General features: G+C 42.6%; 1 protein-coding gene across 1 annotated transcript in view; it reads left to right on the top strand.

The window, feature by feature from the left end:
• Nucleotides 1–4,750, top strand: part of wdb (serine/threonine-protein phosphatase regulatory subunit widerborst) — a 138,374-nt gene extending 133,624 nt beyond the window's left edge. The window contains exon 11 of the mRNA XM_080280528.1: nucleotides 633–4,750. Within this exon, the coding sequence (XP_080136654.1) occupies nucleotides 633–726 (94 nt within the window). The 3' untranslated portion in view covers nucleotides 727–4,750. The remainder of the gene's footprint in view (nucleotides 1–632) is intronic.
• The last annotated feature ends 14,391 nt before the right edge of the window (nucleotides 4,751–19,141 follow it).

The raw sequence follows: 19,141 nt of genomic DNA, 5'->3' as shown, positions 1-19,141 counted from the left end.
ATCATTCCAACTCATTGATTCCAACTCCTCTCCTACTTTGGTCCTCCATTCATCTGCCATTTCTTTGATCTTCAGCTTCTCGACTTTCAGTCTTTCTCCCAGAGTGCTTCTGTCTCTCCAAGTCCACCTAACTCCTCTTAGCTTGATCTTGCATACCACAGTCATGTGATCTGACAGACCTCCACATTGTCCTCTCACGACGCTCATATCAGCAACCATTCCCAGCATTGACCTCTCTATGAGTGCGTAATCAGTCAGGGTCCTTTCAACATGATCCCTGTTCCTTCTGTACCATGTATATTTATGTGCATCTTTGTGTTTGAAATACAAGGTACAAATGCACAACCTCCTTTCTTGATACATCTTTCAGTTGCTTCCCATTACCATTTTCCCCGGGTACTCCATTACAACCCATTATGTCATCCTCAGGACCCATGCCTACTCTTCCATTCATATTGCCCATTATGATCACTTTATAGCTCCTGGGGATTTCTCCCACTGCTTCATCCAGTTCATCCCAGAGCCTGAATTTCTTTCTCTCTCACTCCTGTCATCACATGGTGTGATGACAGGAAATAAATTTTTTACTCTTATGTTATGAACTGTAAACAGTAAAGTGTAATCCCTGACAGAGAGAAGAAACGTGAACGAGAGCGTGATGAGCTATGGAAGAAGCTGCAGGCCCTGGAGTTGAATCACCAGCAACAGCAGCAGCAGCAGCAGTGAGGCCCCATCACCAGTAGCCCAGATGACCCCAGATTGGTCTGTGGCGTGGGCAGGCAGTGCTCGTCACTTCCCTTCCGATGCCCTCGACCATCACTGAACCACTTCATAGCCAGGACTTGAAAAATATCTTAGTTTGATGTATTCTGGTCATTAAAACAAAGCCATAAGCACAGGACTTTTAAAACAACATAGTTTGATGTACTCTGGTCATTACAACCAAGCCATAATCACAAGACTTGCAAAAAAATAACTTAGTTTTGATGTATTCTGATCATTAAGACAAGCCATGAGCATAGCTGTGCATTCTCTCATGAGTCATATTCTTCTGTAGAGATCACTGTTAAGCTCGTGGAAGTGTGGGTTGCCTGGCTTGCCCACCGGACGTATTTCTGCGCCTCCCCAGCTTCCCACCGGGGGAGCGTCGTGTTACCAGGATAGAGCTGTAGGCTAAATGTCTAATTCTGTATGTAACTATTAACTCCATGGTAGCCAACATGAATTTGATGATAAATCTCTCCTAATAATGCATTGCTGAGAGAGACAGCAGTGATGCAAGTGTTATAGTATGATGTGGGAGATGCATAAAAAGTACAGTATATATAATGCAGCAAGAGTGGGACATGTAACTTAGTGGGAGACATGATGGCTCCCAGTGCCTCCCCAAACACCTCATGGAAATTGAATATATCCAGTGGACTGATTATTTGTTTAGGTATTGAGCCTAATTCTGGGTTTTTATGATTTACTGATCTTTTTTTTTATCTGCAGTTATTGGTAGGTGAATTTGTTGTGTTTTTGGAGAGGGCTTTTAATACAGAACTTGAGGAGGAGTTGGGTCAGGTCACAAAAAGTTTTTAAAAATTTGTGATTGTAGTTTACTTTGCATTAGTTAGGAGATAGTATATGTCATTGCCCAAGTTTGATTCAATGCAGACCACAGTTATGTCTACTCTGTCTGTGAAGGTAGTTGATCCCATCCCTCTCATGAATTGTACATAGGCTGAGAGTCCATGTGCACCAGTTCTCTTCATAGCCATTGTGTTGTGGCCCCACATAGTCACTGGGAATATTAAAATATAAATATATAAAAAGAACAAAAAAGAAGCAGGATGTGATTGGCAATGTCTAGTCATCCCATAGGTGTGGACGTCGGGGGCGTAAGCTCAGCGCCCCTCTGTTTTGTAGTCTAGTTTATGTGGATGATTTCACTTGCTTCCTCTCGTGCCCTGTGTTGGTGGCCGGTCAGCTGAAGTGTCCTGGTGGTGTGACCTTACGGACATGGCAGCCGGACCTCCCTCCCTCCCCTTCCCTACCTTATCCTTCCCTTGAATCACAGTGTTACCCCTGACTCCTAAACTCAGCTCCCACCATCACATCCCCTGCCGGATACATACAGAAGTACACTCTCTGCCTTCCCCCCTTCCCAACTTCTTTTCTTGTCATTTCTTTTTAACTTTTTTTTTTTTCTAATAATTATTTAGTACATTTCCCCCTTGGTATGGGAGTTGCTGCGTGCTGTCATTATTAATTTATGCAACTGGTACTAATGTTTTCGTGCAAGGGGTGTGTTGAGGTTTGGAATGGACAGATACATGACTGGTGTAAGTGAAAATGTTTTTGAGTGTTTTATTGTAAATGCAGTGCAATATTGTGATTCAAGAACACATGCTTAGTGGCAGCCCCTCAGTACAAGGGAATATTTGCGCCGTGCAAATGGCGTCTTGCACATCTATGCCTCGTAAATGTGTGAACAAAAAGGACAGTTTTATCCCAAGGAGGTGTTTGTGTATGGTGTACAGTGTGATCTGTAGTTGTGCTCACCAGTCTGGCAACAGTTGGTCTGTATTTAATTCCTGCACATTCTGATGAACCAAATGTGAGGGAAGTCAGTTTATGGGAAAGTGAAATGCCAAGTTACTCCCTATAGTGTGTGGAAACAGCCCTTACAGCCAAAGAAAAGTGTATTTTGAGCAGATGATCCATCCATTGATTAAATAATTATTTATTATTTTAACTGGTTAAATCTGACAAATACTGTATATATCAGTTTGAGGCAGTTTCAGAGTACCAGTTGTAGTGCTCACGATCATGAAGTGTACATTAATTATAGGTACTGGGGAGGAGGTAAATATATAGTAATAAATGGAGTAAAAATGTTAAATCAGGTAGACAATTTGTGATCATGATGTTAGAAAATTACATCTTTAATAGTTACTTTGAGACAACAAGTGCCAGCCAGAATTGAGTATGTCATCAAGGTAAAACCTTATCAGTGTTTGACAGAAATATGCTTCACTTTTACAATGCTGATAAAGAATAATAGATAGTGAAGTGTGACAGACCCTACCTCACCCCATCCTTTGATGGGAAGCAGAGGTCAAGATAGTGATGTGTGAGGAAAAGCAAGGCAGTGTGATGTACCTCCACATCTTCACCCAGGCCAAAGCTTAGGAGGCAGGAGGGTGTAGCCATGTTCAGTAATAGTTTTGGCCAGTGGTACGGACTCCACCAGCACATCTCAACACCTGCCATCAGACCTCCACCTCACCCAGGGCATAAACACTTCTCAGTAGTTTAACCTTTTTTCCTAATTTGCTGATACAATGCATTTGGTTAAATTATTTATTATATTCCTAACTTTCACTATTCCAAAACTTGTGATAAGGGCCCCAGATGGATTTGTATATTCACAAGATTGTGTGTTGATGACAGTGGTTGTCTTTGAGTGGTAATTTGCAAGTATGTCCTGTATTTGTTAAGGAACCACTAATGTGCACTTAACTGCCAGCAGTAAGTGGAGTCAAGTGACCCCTGGGACCTAAAGAGGCCAAAACTGTCCACATGAGGTGGTACATAGGCCAGCCAGTCTGTTGTCAGTGTTGTATACATTGTACAGCAACATAATGGTGTACTTCTGTTTACACCTGTATTAAACAAATTATTAAGGACTTAGGTGAACAATATGTATGCCACACATGACGTAGGATGTAGCCTTGCCACATGCTTTACTTCTGCCTTGTATGTTTGTAAATTTATCTGTACATGTACATAACACCTGAAACAGAGCAGGTGTGTGTGTGTGGCAGCCTGCTCAGGGTCCAGATCAGACCTGATCTAAATCCTCTCTCTTTGTACCTCTTGCTGACTGCATTTTTTCAGCTAAGCTGCAATGTGGTTTATTAAATGCGCTTGCTAGTTTAATTTATCATGGAACAGTAACACTAGATGACCTAAATGTGCTTATGAGAAGACCTGTGTAGCTACCCTGGAGTGAGGTGCGTGGTGGCTGCCGTGTCACTGGCTCTGCGGTGGAGGTGCATTGAATATATCCTGCCGTGTGAACCTCACCTGTGTGGCTGTGCCGTTTGTCAGTTGCCCAGTACATGGTTTGAGCACATATCATGGAACAGGAAACAATCCATACATAGTTAATGCAAGTTAACGTTGAAGTTGCCTGTTGACAGTTGGGAAGTCTTGTGTAAATTATGCTATCTGCGGAGTGACTGAAAATAAAGACATTTATGGAAAATTAGGTGGAGGGGTGAACAAGCAGTGAAGTGGAGAGATGGACTCTTAGTAGACTGCTGCCTTGCTTCACTATGGCACTCTGAGTTGCATCTTTCACTTGTGGAGATGTGATATTTTAATACTGCTTTTTTTCTGTAATGAGACTTGTTCTTTTTCATTTCTCATTCTCCTCGTAGTTTAGATAGTGCCAACCAGATGCAGTAGAAACATAATGCAGCTAGGGAACTCACAGACAGACGGACGGACGGACAGACAGCCACCGTGGAGACATGGTGGTGTTGGGCCGTGACCCCTACCATCCCCCCCACCCACCCCCACCCCGCCGCTGTGTCCGTTGCCTCGTTACATAGAAAGTCAAAGTGAGAGGAGCAACGTCGCCTCAACGTTTTTAACTCCAATCAGACTGGGATGTTAAAATTAAGTAATACCGTTATTGTAATCTTCATAACTTTCTGTTCACATAATGTAAAGCAAGACAATAAAGAGCCCAAAAGTTTGCCAGTGTATCTTCTATAATACAGTAATTTTTTAAAAGTGAAAAGTGAAAATTTGTGTCGAAATATAATGACTACTGTGAAGAAGAAGAAACAAATGAAACTGATAAAGTGATCCACAGTTACACCAGGTAAATGTTATACAGTATTGTATTGGTATAACCGTACTTTCATGAAAACCCTTCGACAGGATTATGATGCACTGCCTCCAGGCTATGTTACCTTAACATACCATACCTTTTCTCAAATCTATCATCAGTGCAATGATGAATCCTTTTCTTTCACATCAAATACAGCTTTCTCCTTCCAGCAGTATCCCCAATATCTAAAACTTTAGTATCATGCCAGTGCATTCTGTAAGTGCACATCCCAGGTCTTTATCACGACTCTTCTCCATACACTTACTAGTAACTGTAGTTGAAGAAATAAATCTTGCCCTAAGACCAAGCAAAAAATTAGTAACATTCCATACACAGGGATAGGAGCATTTATATAGAGAGAGATAGATAGGTAGATATATATAAGCAAGCATCCAGAAGTACCTTGTCCATCCAAGGTGAAGGGTATGGAGCCTGTCCACCTTTCAGTGGACTTATCCCAACACATAAACTAGCACCAATGAAATCCAATATACTGTAAATGGGAAATCATTTTTCACTCGCCAAACTGAGGAATATATTATGACAATACAGGTATACCCTCACTGTCTGATGTGGTTACATAAAATATGTAAAGTCCTAATGGATGTTGATCTATTATATAATGACAACAGTATAACATGGGCTAAGCAGTTATATCGTGACCATCAAGGGTTACTCTTGTGTGACTGCCAAATGTGGTAGGTGGGGGCGCCCATCATCCACTCGCTCAGTGTCGCGCTGCCTTCGGGTGACACTACACTGAGTAACAAGCCAAATGAGTTCCTTTAAAGCTGGAAATCATTTATTACGCTGGGTGGTAACCATATAGCCAACTGATTCTTGATGGTTTAGTTGGTTAAGGCACTCCAACCAGACTAAGCCTGTAAGGGGTAGTTGGGATTTACTGCTGATATAAATCCATTCGAGGGCAAGTCATTACATGTCAGGACTGAGTTTAGCCCAGCCCCAGGCTCCTACACTCCTGATGGGGCAAAGTACTGAATGATGATGCATGGATGGATGGACTTAATCAAACCCCAACCCCTCCATTACATATCCAATCATAATACTGTATACTCACACAGGAAAAGCAATATCAGTGTTGCAACAAACAGCATCTTTCTTATGTCCAGATGTTTTGACATGCTGGACTATGTCATATTCAGAGAATCTAAAAGGATATAAAATACACTGATGATGACAGTTCAATATGGTGAAATGTCTGGACATCATAAAGATGCTGTTTGCTGCAACACTGATATTGCATTTCCTTGCAAGTTGCAGTTCCCTCCACAACAAGCCTGTCTCAATAATACTGTATACACATTAAACAACACCTGCAACAGAAATAACATTCGTAACAGTCTAAAAGAACATTTGAACAGTACCAAAATGTTAGCAGCTGTCCTCTCCAAGGCCAGAAAATCAATGATTGACCACTCACTGCTAGGATTGGGAGAACAGGTAGCCATTAACCCCTTTCTTACCAACATTTCAGTTTATTTCACCTGTGACCTACAAGAATACAAAATATCAATCAAACAAGAGAACACTCACTTGTTTGCACAATTACTTGATGATGCCATGAATTTCAACCATATACTGCATCGATCACATCTGATGGAATGATGACCTGTCATATTTCTCTTAATTTACAATGCTGGACAGCAATGCACCTACTGTTAGGTTATGCTGTAATCCCAACATTAGTCCCTAGAAATAATGTACCATGACAATACAATGCTGGGAACAGAATGCAGTGGATGGGATACAGTAAAATGTATGCACTGCATTCTGGACAAGGAGCCAGAGCAAAGTATGTGTGGGTGAGGATGGAAGGGGATAAATAAAGCAGCCATGATTAATTCACAGCAGACGGTCAGGACGTGCTATATCCACTTTTCTTTTCTTTTTTTTCCCTGCATCTACATACAGTATTTCCACTTCGTGACACAGTAATTTTTAATGTATCGTGACCAGTCCTAGCAGCTAGACTTGAGTTGTAGCAATATTCTACAGCTTTTGTAAATTTTCCTGACAATTTTCTAGATATATTTTTTTAGTTTGGTGACATTCAGGCATTTTCTGAAAGCCATGTCAGTGGTATTAGTGATATATATATTTATATGCAACTGAGCTTCCCCTGTATTTTGCTAACAAAGATAACTAAATGAGGAGGAAGTTTGGGAATCAGTCCACTGTGACAACAGCATCCCTTCCTGGCACAGTAAATGTACTTAAACAGCATCCCTTCCTGACACAGTAAGTGTACTGTAACAGTACTACAATATACTGTATTTCTTATTATAGGTATTGTATTTATATGTACAGCTTCACAGAGTATTGTATTGACATGTACAGTTTCATGAACCACTGAATTCTTCATGTAAAACTTGACAGAGTTAGTTAATGTTTGAGCACACAGGACCGAATGACTTCCCTATGTAGCGAACTGAGTTTGGTAATCCCTCAGAAATACCGACCTCTTGTATATAGCGAACTTTTGGATATAGCGACCCACCCCTCCCCCCAATTAGTTCGTTATATCGAGGGTTTACTGTACTGTATATATACTGTATTCAGTCATCGAGTAACGTGGACAATATGAACTGGGTAAGGACTGTGGTATTCAATCATGCATCACTCAAACAACATGTTTGCATGTACAGGGATGTGCCTCTTGATTTACGTGAGCACAGTATTGTGTTCCAGCTATGTAATTTGAATTTTGTTTAATTTAAACATCATTTTCCCATAAGAATACATGTCCAGTGATGGACTTAGGTTCTGTGAACTTTCTAAAGTACAGTACTATATGGTATGAGCTTTCTATAGTACTACAGTATAAGGTTAATAAAATAGTTATAAGTATATGGTAATTACAAGTAGGTATGGTAGGATACTCACTGACAGAGTTAGAGAAATAACAGATGAATTAGTTGGAGAAGAACAGGGAGGGTTTAGGAAGGGAAGAAGTTGTGCAGATCTGATGTTCATCCTTAGGTCATTAGTGGAAAAGTTTCTCAGCAAGAAGTTGTATGCAGCCTTCAGGGATTTGGAGAAAGCATATGATAGAATGGACAGACAGGGAATGTGGGAAGTATTAGGGATATATGGAGTAAATGGGAAGTTGTTGAATGCTATGAAGAGCAGACATGGGGTTGAAGCCAGCTTTTTGGCTTCAAAAGCTGAAGCCCTTCAAAAGTCATGAAGCCGAAGCCTGGTAAACATTCACAAAGACAAAGCTGAAGCTGTATGAATTTTATGAAGCCAATAACCAACTTCATGTCACAGAATCCAGTTGAAACCAGCCAGTAGGAAAATCAGAATTTCAAACATAGTGAGCCCTTGCATGTGAGTGAGTGCATAATACCATGCAACTTACAGGGGCAATTAGGTACAGTACCATCCCATTACATTCTAGACCTGTTCACATCATAATCCTCTTACAGCTGGATTAAGAAGCATTGATTCCGTTGTCCCACATGTTGTAAACATATTCTTTTCCTGTAGTGAGTTTTCAGGCCTTGGTGCTTTAGCCAGCAGTTGGGGCTAAAGTCAGCACCTTGGCTTCGCAGCCAAAGGAAGCCCTTGGAAAGTTAAAAAGCCGAAGCTGCAACCTAAAAACCATGGCTTCATGAAGCCGAAGCTGAAGCTGGCTTCAGCCTCATGTCTGATGACGAGTATGTGTGAAGGTGCTACGGCTGCAATGTGTGTTGATGGTGAACTGAGTGAATTTTTCTATCTGAATGTTGGACTGAAACATGGATGTGTCATGTTGTTCAAGGGATGTGTCATGTTTACATGGTTGTTCAATCTATATATGGACAGGGTTATAAAGGAGATACAAGGTAGGGCAGTGGCTGTTGAAGCAGTCCTAATGAGTGAGGGCAGTGTTTGGGAACTTTCTGTACTGATGTTTGCAGATGATACTGTATTGTTAAGTGAAGACAAAGGGGAACTGCAAGGCTTGGTGAATGACGTGTGTGTGTGTGTGTGTGTGTGTGTGTGCAAGAAACTGACTCTAAAGGTGACTGTAGGGAAGAGTAAAGTTAAGGTCTTTGAGAGAAATGAAGTCACAATATATAGTGAGGTTGGATGATAAGGAAATGGAAAAGCGATTGTATTTAGGTACAGTAATCACTCGATAATCCGGATGCTCTGTATCCAAATGTTAGGCCTTGGCTCAAGTATTTCTGTATCTGGATTTATTTGTCCGTATCTGAACAAAAAATTTCCAACATCGCCGGTTGGGCAGCCAACATTTTCAAAAAATTGGTTTGACAGCCAGCTGGTCTCTCTGGCCAAGCACGGGTAATAGACCCTAATTCCCAAACTGAGCAAATATGGCCGTCCACCTCCTCACTAAGCGGTCAAAGTCCCCTGGCTGCTTGGATCACTTGGACACTACCAGCCGCGCGTGATAATACAGACCCTAGCCCACAAGCTGAGCAAACATGGCCGTCCGACTCCTCACCGAACGGTCAAGGTACACTGGCTGCCCATATCACTTGGATGCTACCAGCCGCATGTGAGTAATACAGAGCCTAACCCACAAGCTGGGCCGCTTAAAGCGTGGCTGCCCGCCTCCTCACCTAACGGTCAAAGTCCCCCACCCGCCTGGATCACTTGAACGCTACCGACCGCACACGAGTACTACTGACTCTAACCCACACGCTGGGCAAATATGGTAGTCCGCCTCCTCACCGAATGGTTCCCCAGCCGCCTGGATCACTCGGACGCTCTCAGGCACGCGTGGCCATCTGCCTGCCTACCGAATGGTCAAAGTCGCCTGGCCAGGCGAATTACTTAGACACTCCCAGAGGCCATGATGTACAGGGATCCAGTGTTACTGCTGTGTAGGAACATTTGCCTGGCCGAGCGAAATTGACCCTTGTGCTCATAGGTCACTTTGGTGCTTTTTACTTGTGTACTCATAGCCAGGCAGAGATAGAAACATAGCAGCACTATATTCACATGGCGGTACTGCACCTCAGTTCCCGCCTTTCTCTTGTGAGTGTGGACATTACTGGTAACCATGGCTGCTTCCACAGTTGCATTTGTGGTGGTTCCCTACCTTCGTCAGGCCTTGATGTTCCTCTGTGGCACTCTCGTGTGTGATGATGGCCCCACCGAAACCCGAGAAGCAAAAGAGGAAGGTTTTGACTCTGGTGAAGAAGCGTGAGATTACGGTGTGGAGTCGGGGATAATATTTCCCAACTTCGACTCCAGAAATTTTACAAGTATGACTGACTCTGACTTTATGAACTGTACTAATACAGTGATACAGCACATGGACATGATCATTTTAAATTCTCTACTTATAGTGCTTGCATAATAATAAATAAACTTATACGTGGTTGTAAAATAAACTGAATAAAATACTGAAAAGATATGATTGATACCATTTCAGAACCCAAAAGCTCAAAGCCTGAGTCATGGGAATTTTACCAACTCTGACCAAAAACAGAAGACTCCATGACTTTAACTCCAACTCCACAACCCTGCGTGAGATACTCAGCAAGGTTGATGCGGGCTGGACCACTTCACACATTCTGCAGGAATATAATCTGGCCCGTTAAACCTCACTTGATATCAAGAAATCACAGCCCAAGGTGACTCAGTACAGACATGACTATGGTGATGCCACTCGGAAGGACGACAGCAAGGTGATGTTTCAGCCCCGCCATGCCGCCATCAACCAGTCAACTTAGGTTGGTTTCGCCAACATGGGGTCCCGGTGTGCTTGTACACATGGGACCAAGCTGAAGGCAAAAGCCAAGAAGTTTGCAAGCCTACACACCATGCACGACTTCAAGGCAGTTGAAGGTTGGCTCTTCTGGTTCAAACTTCAACATGGACTTACTGGCTGTAAGATACATGGCGAAATTTTGGACACCTCAGCGGAGGATGTCGAACCCTCTCGCCACAAAGCGCAGCACCTGATCAAGAACGAGGGCCTTGTTCTCGGTCAAGTGTACAATGCTGATGAAACTGGCCTCTTCTATCGCTCTTTGCCCACCAACACCCTGGCAGAAGTGAGGGAGAAGGCTGTGCCTGGTCAGAAGTTGTCCAAACAGCATGTCTCGGTCTTGTGCTGCACCAATGCCAACAGGATGCACTGCCTCAAACCCATTACTGTTGGACGGGCAAAACAGTCACATTCTCTCTGTGGGTTGATGGATAGCCTGCGTGTTGTGTAGTACCATTCTGTGAAGGCCTGGTTTATCTTCAGAGAATGGTTCCACTGACACTGTCATGGAGGCTATCCGTTATCAAACAGAACTTGGTATCCATTGCGACCAGGTGAAGGCATCCTAGTCCTCAACAATGCCCCTGTGCATCCGTCCAAGAAGGAATTGGTTGCTGATAATGGCCATATCAGGTGCATGTTTCTGCCACCTAATACGACTTGTTTCATTCAACCAATGGACCAAGGTGTTCTCGTAGCAGTGAAGAGATTGTGCTGTCGGAGGTTCCTTGACAAAAGTGATGGTGGTGCTAGAGGACAAGCAGTGGGTCAACACATGTGGGGAGCAGATCTTGGATAAATCTTTGCCATTTCAGCATCACGTCTGTGGTGTTCAACTGGGCAAATGCTTGGAAGGAAGTCTTCATCAAAACCCTTGAAAGTGGTTGGTCACGTATCCTTCAGGGATACAGGGTCACGCATAACTTTAAGGGATCTGATGTGGACGATTTCCACCTTCGTCTACATATGGCAGGCAAGGATGTGGACGTTGACAATGTGAGGAAGTGGTCGAACAATGATGGCAGCAATCCAGGTTATCAGACACTGTCTGATGAGAAGATTGCCGCTGCTGTCTTTGTGGGGCTGACAGAGGAGAGTGATGAGAACAAGGACGAGGACCCTGACTCTGAGCACCTCACCAATCTGTCACTCCCTCATCTTGGTGCATTACATGCTGGCACTGGACAGGTGCTTGATTCTGTTGAACACCCTCAATGCATCAGGGAGTTGCTGCCACTCAAGCTGGCAATGGATCTGCGGGCAGTCAGGGATGCTGTCATTCTCCATTAGAATCATCACACCTATCATCAGATCAAAGATCGACTCTTTCAAGCCTGCCACCCCCACGTGTGCGAGGCCATTCTCCCCACCACCACCTCGTCCCTAGTCTTCACTCTCGGACCCACAACTGAACACATCAACAGCCATTGAGTCACTGTTAGACGTGAGCTTGCGGCAGTCTACAGTCTCCTGAGGTGGGTAGACATCCATCACCTCACCACACGTCCCCACTCATCACCCAGCTCCAGCGGATGGAGGTGGAGGAGGAGGTGTTTGACATTAAATACCAGCTTGGGGTTAGTGGGGTACAACACCTGTCTGCCTTACAATGGGTGGTAAATACTGTGGATTTTATTTTTATTTTTATTGTCTATGCATTGTTTTCTTAGTGTCCAGCATTATATTGGATATTCCCATGTGTGTTTTGATGTCTAAATACAGTAGGAGAAAGACCAAAGAACACTGCCACAATTAGGAAGGGTACTGTACATATAGGTTGGGTATGGGTGGGGTATTGGTGGGTAGGATATTGCTCCATATCCGGATTTTGTCCATGCCTGGATGTACTGATGGCTCTATTACGTCGGATAATCAGGGGATTACTGTGCTTGGGTAGTGTGATGAGTTAGGATGGAAGTTTGGGGATGAAGTGCTTGAAAGGGTACAACAGGGAGGAAAGGATGCTGGTTTCTTGAAAGCAGTGATAAGAAACAGGGATGGGAGCATTAAAAAAAAAAAAAAAAAAATGATAGTTTTGTGATACCAACTCTAACTTACGGAAGTGATGCTTGGACCTTGTTGGAAGGAAGCAAGTCGAGTGAAAGCAGTGGAAATGAGTTATTTGAGGAGCATTGTGGTGTGGAAGTGGATGTGATAGAAAGCATTTGGAGAAATACACTGAGGTGATTTGCCATGTGGGGAGGATGGAGAGCAAGAGACTAACAAGGAGAGTGTATGTGAGTGAGGTGGAGGGGAGGGGGAGGTCGATGAGATGGAGGGATGGAGTGGAGGAATGTATGAGAAAGCAGGGCGTGAGCTGGGGGTAAGGCAGTGAAATAGTGGGGGACAGGGCAACATGGAGGCAGTTTGTTTGTGGCCACCCCTTTATGGGATTGAGGTGTCAGGCAACAGACACACAGACTACATTATAATTCCATACCTTTAATTACACATGAATTATGTACACACACTGTACAGATAAAGAGGAGAGAGACAGGCAACTCACATCACAACTCATCCAAATCCATCTCCTGCTCTGACTCGCATCCGGCAGCTGGCTCTGGCTTTCGCGTGGCCAGCATCTTCTCCATCATTACTGAGCGAGATGATAATTTCTGGGATGAGAGTGGGCTTCCTGACTTCACACTTGCACAAATCTAATCAGGACTGGCCAGAATAGTTCTTAAAGTACAATACTCTCACTGAGACCCATACTGTGTACAATGACCGACATCTTCTGACCCCTTTCATAGCAATTAAGAACTTCAATCTTCTGCTCCAGGTTTAACCTATAAACTGCTGAATGCCTCTGACAACCTGAGTCCCTGATGCTGCTATGATGGTAAATAATCGACTCTTAAGAATATTATTAAAACACATTTCAGCCCCTTAGAAATGGTATAGTGCACCTATTCCCCGAATACTTCTGCTCTACTCCCCTGCATTTCCACGTACGGGCACTCCGAAGTTATTCCTTGACGCAGATGGCAACCCCACTCTACCACAGCAAGAAAGAGGTGAAATGGTAGGGATGGATGGACAGGGGGGTAGACAGTGGCCTCATTGTCATGGAGAGTGTATGTAGACTCCATAGCTGTCATCGAGACAAATCAGCTTCCTTGCTTTGGTTATGCGTTTATTTCAGTGTTACTAAATAGTAACTGCTTGGTATGAAAGGCATATATTTTTCTTTACTCTGCTTCAAGTGGTGAGGGTGCTGTATGCTGCATGATAGTGTTACCAATGTGCAAAATATCAAGGTTGTACATCCCTCACAATTTTTGTGGACGCATTTGAAAATCAGGCTTCTAAAGGGGGTTTTACACGGTCAAACATGTTGGCCAACACGTTTGACAACACGATGTTTGAGAGTATGTTTGAACATGTGAAAGGGGTAAACATGTTGGACCAACGTGTTGGACGGATGTCTGATCTGGCCTGACTTTTGTGGGCGGAGCTTGCTCGTTCATGTCCATGCATGAACGTCTGAACACGCATCAGTCTCCAACCGTCATACATACTCAAATCTCGCGGAGGTAACATCTATAGCAGCTTCTTCAGTGACAGACTTGCCGATTATTTCCAAAATGAATGATACGTGTTCCGTTAAGGACAAGGAAAGGGAAATTATGGTGGATTTCATTGACATATATAGGAAGCATATAGCATTGTGGAAGGTGAAATCGAAAGAATACTCTAATAGGAATTTAAGAAATAAAGGTATAGATGAATTGCATGGAAAGCTAAAAGAACTTGACCCTCAGTGCTCGCGGGATGATGTGATGAAAAAAATCAACTGTCTTCGTAGTTCTTTTAGAAGGGAACTTCGAAAACATGAGAGCTCCAAGAAGTCTGGCAAATCAACTGATGAAATATACACACCCACTCTCTGGTATTTTGAAGACATGATGTTCATATGTGATCAAGACGTGCCACGAGAGAGTAGATCAAGTTTGCATTCTGTTGATGAAGAGGTGAGTTGTAAGGATTTGGCCTCTTATTTTATTTATTTTTATTTTTTGCCATGGGTAGATGATTTTATTCAGTTTTATGGGCACTTTCATATACATGATTTCATTAAGATTCCAAGAGGCCACCCTAGATCTGAGGGTTAAACTTGAGCCATACATAGGTCTAAATGAAGCATTTGATTCATGAATCAGTTAAACTTATCATAATCATCGTATTTATTTATTTTGGGAAGATAGATTACAGCACAATATGCTACACAATTTTAGCCATAATTCCAAAGGCAATTGCCATCACCTCGTCTTGAGTAAGGGACACGTTGCCCCTTCGCCTCTTGGCACCGACTGAGGTTGTCTGTCTGTTTGGTTTGAACGTGTAACAACTCTTCAAACATGTTGTGTTGGAGGTTTGATGAGCGAGTTGGCCAACATGTTTGACCGTGTAAAACCCCCTTAAGAGACGTACCACAGCCAACACCCCCCACGCCGCTTAAGAGGAGTATAGCAGCTTACAGGTTATAGATTTCCTGCTCCTCTTCACTGCATTTCCATTAACTCCAAAGGTAGAAGGACACTTGGAGGCCAAGAAGAATCCGACGAAGGTAAGGTAGTGAAAAACTGGCGTAAAACACTGGTGAGGCTGCACAGTGATGCTGACAAGAAGCTGGTACAACAATGAATACGTATTTGGCATCGTTTTTAATCTTCCAGCACGGGAAGATAGTGTGAGACCTCTGCTGGCCGCAAAATGAAATGCTCCATGGCGCGAGTTTTGTTTTTTCTTAAATTGTGTTATTTCAAGAAAAGCAAGTATTGTACACAAAAAGATTTTTTTATTTCGTGTTGTTTCAAAAATGTGTACAGTAACCTAATTTCATGTGAATCGACAGGTACCTGTATAACGATACAATGTAGTCTGGTGACTTTCCAAAACTCTATTACCCCTTCTTCCACCCTACCCCACATAAATTACCCCCTACTTACACCTGCCATCAGGTAAAACACTGAAGGAGATATAACTATTGTAATTAGAACATGAATGGTATTAAAATAGCAATAACAAAACCTAAAGTTAGGCTGGGTACCCATGTGTTGTTGATGCATAGCTCTACAGCACTCTCCCCCCACCCCCAATGTTGTTATTGTTGAGATGTTGCTCCTGCACTTCCTTCCTCAACATCTAAGTTGAGTCCTTTGAAGAACAGGGCTGAAACAATGGAGCTGACCTCCTTGTCTGGTGCAGCATCAAGACATGCATTGTCAGAGGTGCATGTATCTTGTGGCAGTGTAGGGGCCTGCAAGTCTGACCCAGAAATAACTTGTGATAAGCTCCTTTTTCTATCTCATACTGTACTTCTGGGCATAAGTGAAGATGCACCGCTTTCTGGGTAGCTGGGGCTGATCACGTGGCATTACTAAGAGTCAATGTCCACGCCTGACACTCAAACACAAAAATAATCTTGCTGCACAACGTGGGTAGAACTCGGTAAGATGTGAGAAAGGAGTGAGTATGTGGGTATGTGCCCAGGACAGGTAACCGGATATAAGCCGGCCAATCATGGCAAGTCTGGCGGGTGACGTCAGACACGTGGCATGGCTTTCAAATTGCGTCGCCAGGCCAGCTGACACTTTCCGCATGAGCTTGAGATTTTCCTCATGCTGATTATGACCTGTTGCATTATGCTGCCCGTGTAAGTACAAAAATGCGTTACTCAAGGACTGACTGTATAAATATACATATACAATAAACCCTCCATTTTGGCAACGAATTGTTGCCAAAATAACCTCGCCAAACCCAATTCCACATAATCCAATGGCTTAACTAAATGAGGAAAATTTTAATTGGTTCTGAGGCGTCAACAAAAAGCTTGATTTTTCTCCTATTCCACATTTATTCTATTGTTGAGAGGTAGTAAGTGCTGTAATTAGTATATTAACTTTTGAAAACTAACCCATAAACAGAAACTGTGGTGCGCTGATAGACTAAACTAGTATCCAAGGATAACAAAATTAGATTAATGTCCGACTCCGTGGCCCCCCTTGCGGGCCTCTCCTCCACCATCCTCCATCACTGTCTCTGTTGCTGCTTCCGTCTCTGCCACCATTTCATCAAAACCTTCAAAGTCAATATCCATTAGCAGGCTATGTTTGTCTTCTTCCATGCCGTCTTCCACGTTTACATGTTCAACTGTCTCTACCACTTGTTTGTTTTCTTCTCGTTTGTGGCTGAAACGGCGAATGATCAGATCTTGTTTATAGACTCAGGTGACTGGGCTAAATAATAGGGTTGCCACACTGGCATTTTTCAAGCAAAAGTAATCCCTCTAATATCCGAACGTCCAACATCCGAACATCCCCACTAACCGGACATGATTGTCCCTGGATCCAATATTCCCAAAATGGGCCAAAAACCGCAAAAAAATTAGAAAAAAATCTGACTTTTTTTCCCACCCGTAATTTGAAATTGCCGCGTGGTGCTGAACAGCTGTTACACCATGGTCCCTTCACCCCTTCCTTCCTCCCCCCTCCCCCCTCCCAGTTGCCATTTGGTATTTTTCATTACCAAGTGTGGGCCAATTTGGTAATGAAAAATTCGTTTGGTAATGAATCAGAATAATGCATTACCAAATGGATTTTTCACATGTATGAGGATACACTGGATGGATATGGTGGATTGTTTGCTCTCTCTGATTAATTTGGTAGCCTATATAGCGTGATAATAATCAACATGGTGTTAATTATAAGAAGAGTGATTACATGTATTTCCACTTGTGTATATAATTAGTGAAGAACAGATGTTAGCTTTATGAATTTGGTAATGAAAATTAAAAATAGTAATGAAAACTGAGGAGTTTGGTAATGTGGCCGTTGTGATCTGGCAACTCTGTTACCCCGCCATCATCAACAGTCACAGCCTAACTCCGATCGAGAGCAGATGCTTATAGCAGTGCAAGCCACAGGTGCTTGTTTTTTGTGAATAAACAGTGAATAAACTGCAATACCTCACCACTAGAACACAAGGGAATTTACAGTGTTGTGCAGTGTTAAGAAATTAGAATTTAGAGTGCAGAGGATTAACTGTGGACTGCAAACTGGAGGTTCAAACCAGTCCAGGAGCCAGGGACTTGTAAGTACCCAGAATGTTTAATATTGTATAAACTCACCTCTAAAACCTCATTTTATGGTTCTTTTGCTTTTATTTCAGTCTTTTATGTCCTTTATTGGTGTGATTTGGGTCTTAAATAGGTGCAATTCATGTCCAGAGAGAGTTGTATACGTGTTTTTCTGAGTTAGGGCCCATAAGTACAAGTCCAGGAGGCTGGGGCCCAATATCCGGACAGGATCACTATCCAGACATGCCTTTGGCTCTATTACATCGGATATTGGAGGAATTACCGTATCTCAAATTTGGCTTTTTAAAAATGGTTCAGCCTCAAATCTTTCTGTTTGGCGGCAGTGGTTCATGGTTTGTGCTCATGAATTATTCATCACTTGTAAGACTTTAGTTGCCAAAATAAGGGTAAAATATTTTGAGCTTTCCTGCCAACTGCATATCTGCCAAATGTAAACCTGTCAAAATGGTAGTGTGTGTGTGTGTGTGTGTGTGTGTGTGTGTGTGTGTGTGTATATATATATATATATATATATATATATATATATATATATATATATCCGATGTAATAGAGCCAAAGGCACGTCCGGATAGTGATCCTGTCCAGATATTGGGCCCCAGCCTCCTGGACTTGTACTTATGGGCCCTAACTCAGAAAAACACCTATACAACTCCCTCTGGACATGCATTGCACCTACTTAAGACCCAAATCACACCAATAAGGGACATAAAAGACTGAAATAAATGCAAAAGAACCATAAAATGAGGTTTTAGAGGTGAGTTTATACAATATTAAACATTCTGGGTACTTATAAGTCCCTGGCTCCTGGACTGGTTTGAACCGCCAGTTTGCAGTCCACAGTTAATCCTCTGCACTCTAAATTCTAATTTCTTAATACTGCACAACACTGTAAATTCCCTTGTGTTCTAGTGGCGAGGTATTGCAGTTTATTCACAAAAAACAAGCACCTGTGGCTTGCACTGCTATAAGCATCTGCTCTCGATCGGAGTTAGGCTGTGACTGTTGATGATGGCGGGGTAACAGAGTTGCCAGATCGCAACGGCCACATTACCAAACTCCTCAATTTTCATTACCATTTTTAATTTTCATTACCAAATTCGTAAAGCTAGCATCTGTTCTTCACTAATTATATACACAAGTGGAAATACATATAATCACTCTTCTTACAATTAACAGCATGTTGATTATTATCACACTATATAGGCTACCAAATTAATCAGAGAGAGCAAACAATCCACCATATCCATCCTGTGTATTCTCATACATGTGAAAAATCCATTTGGTAATGCATTATTCTGATTCATTACCAAACGAATTTTTCATTACCAAATTGGCCCACACTTGGTAATGAAAAATACCAAATGGCAACTGGGAGGGGGGAGGAAGGAAGGGGTGAAGG

The sequence above is a fragment of the Coenobita brevimanus genome, chromosome 85, assembly GCF_032717465.1.
Source record: "Coenobita brevimanus isolate Jiangsu-jjx chromosome 85, ASM3271746v2, whole genome shotgun sequence".
Taxonomy (NCBI): Eukaryota; Metazoa; Arthropoda; class Malacostraca; order Decapoda; family Coenobitidae; genus Coenobita; species Coenobita brevimanus.
The sequence above is the reverse complement of the archived record's forward strand: the minus strand, read 5'-3'. Positions and strand labels throughout refer to the sequence as shown.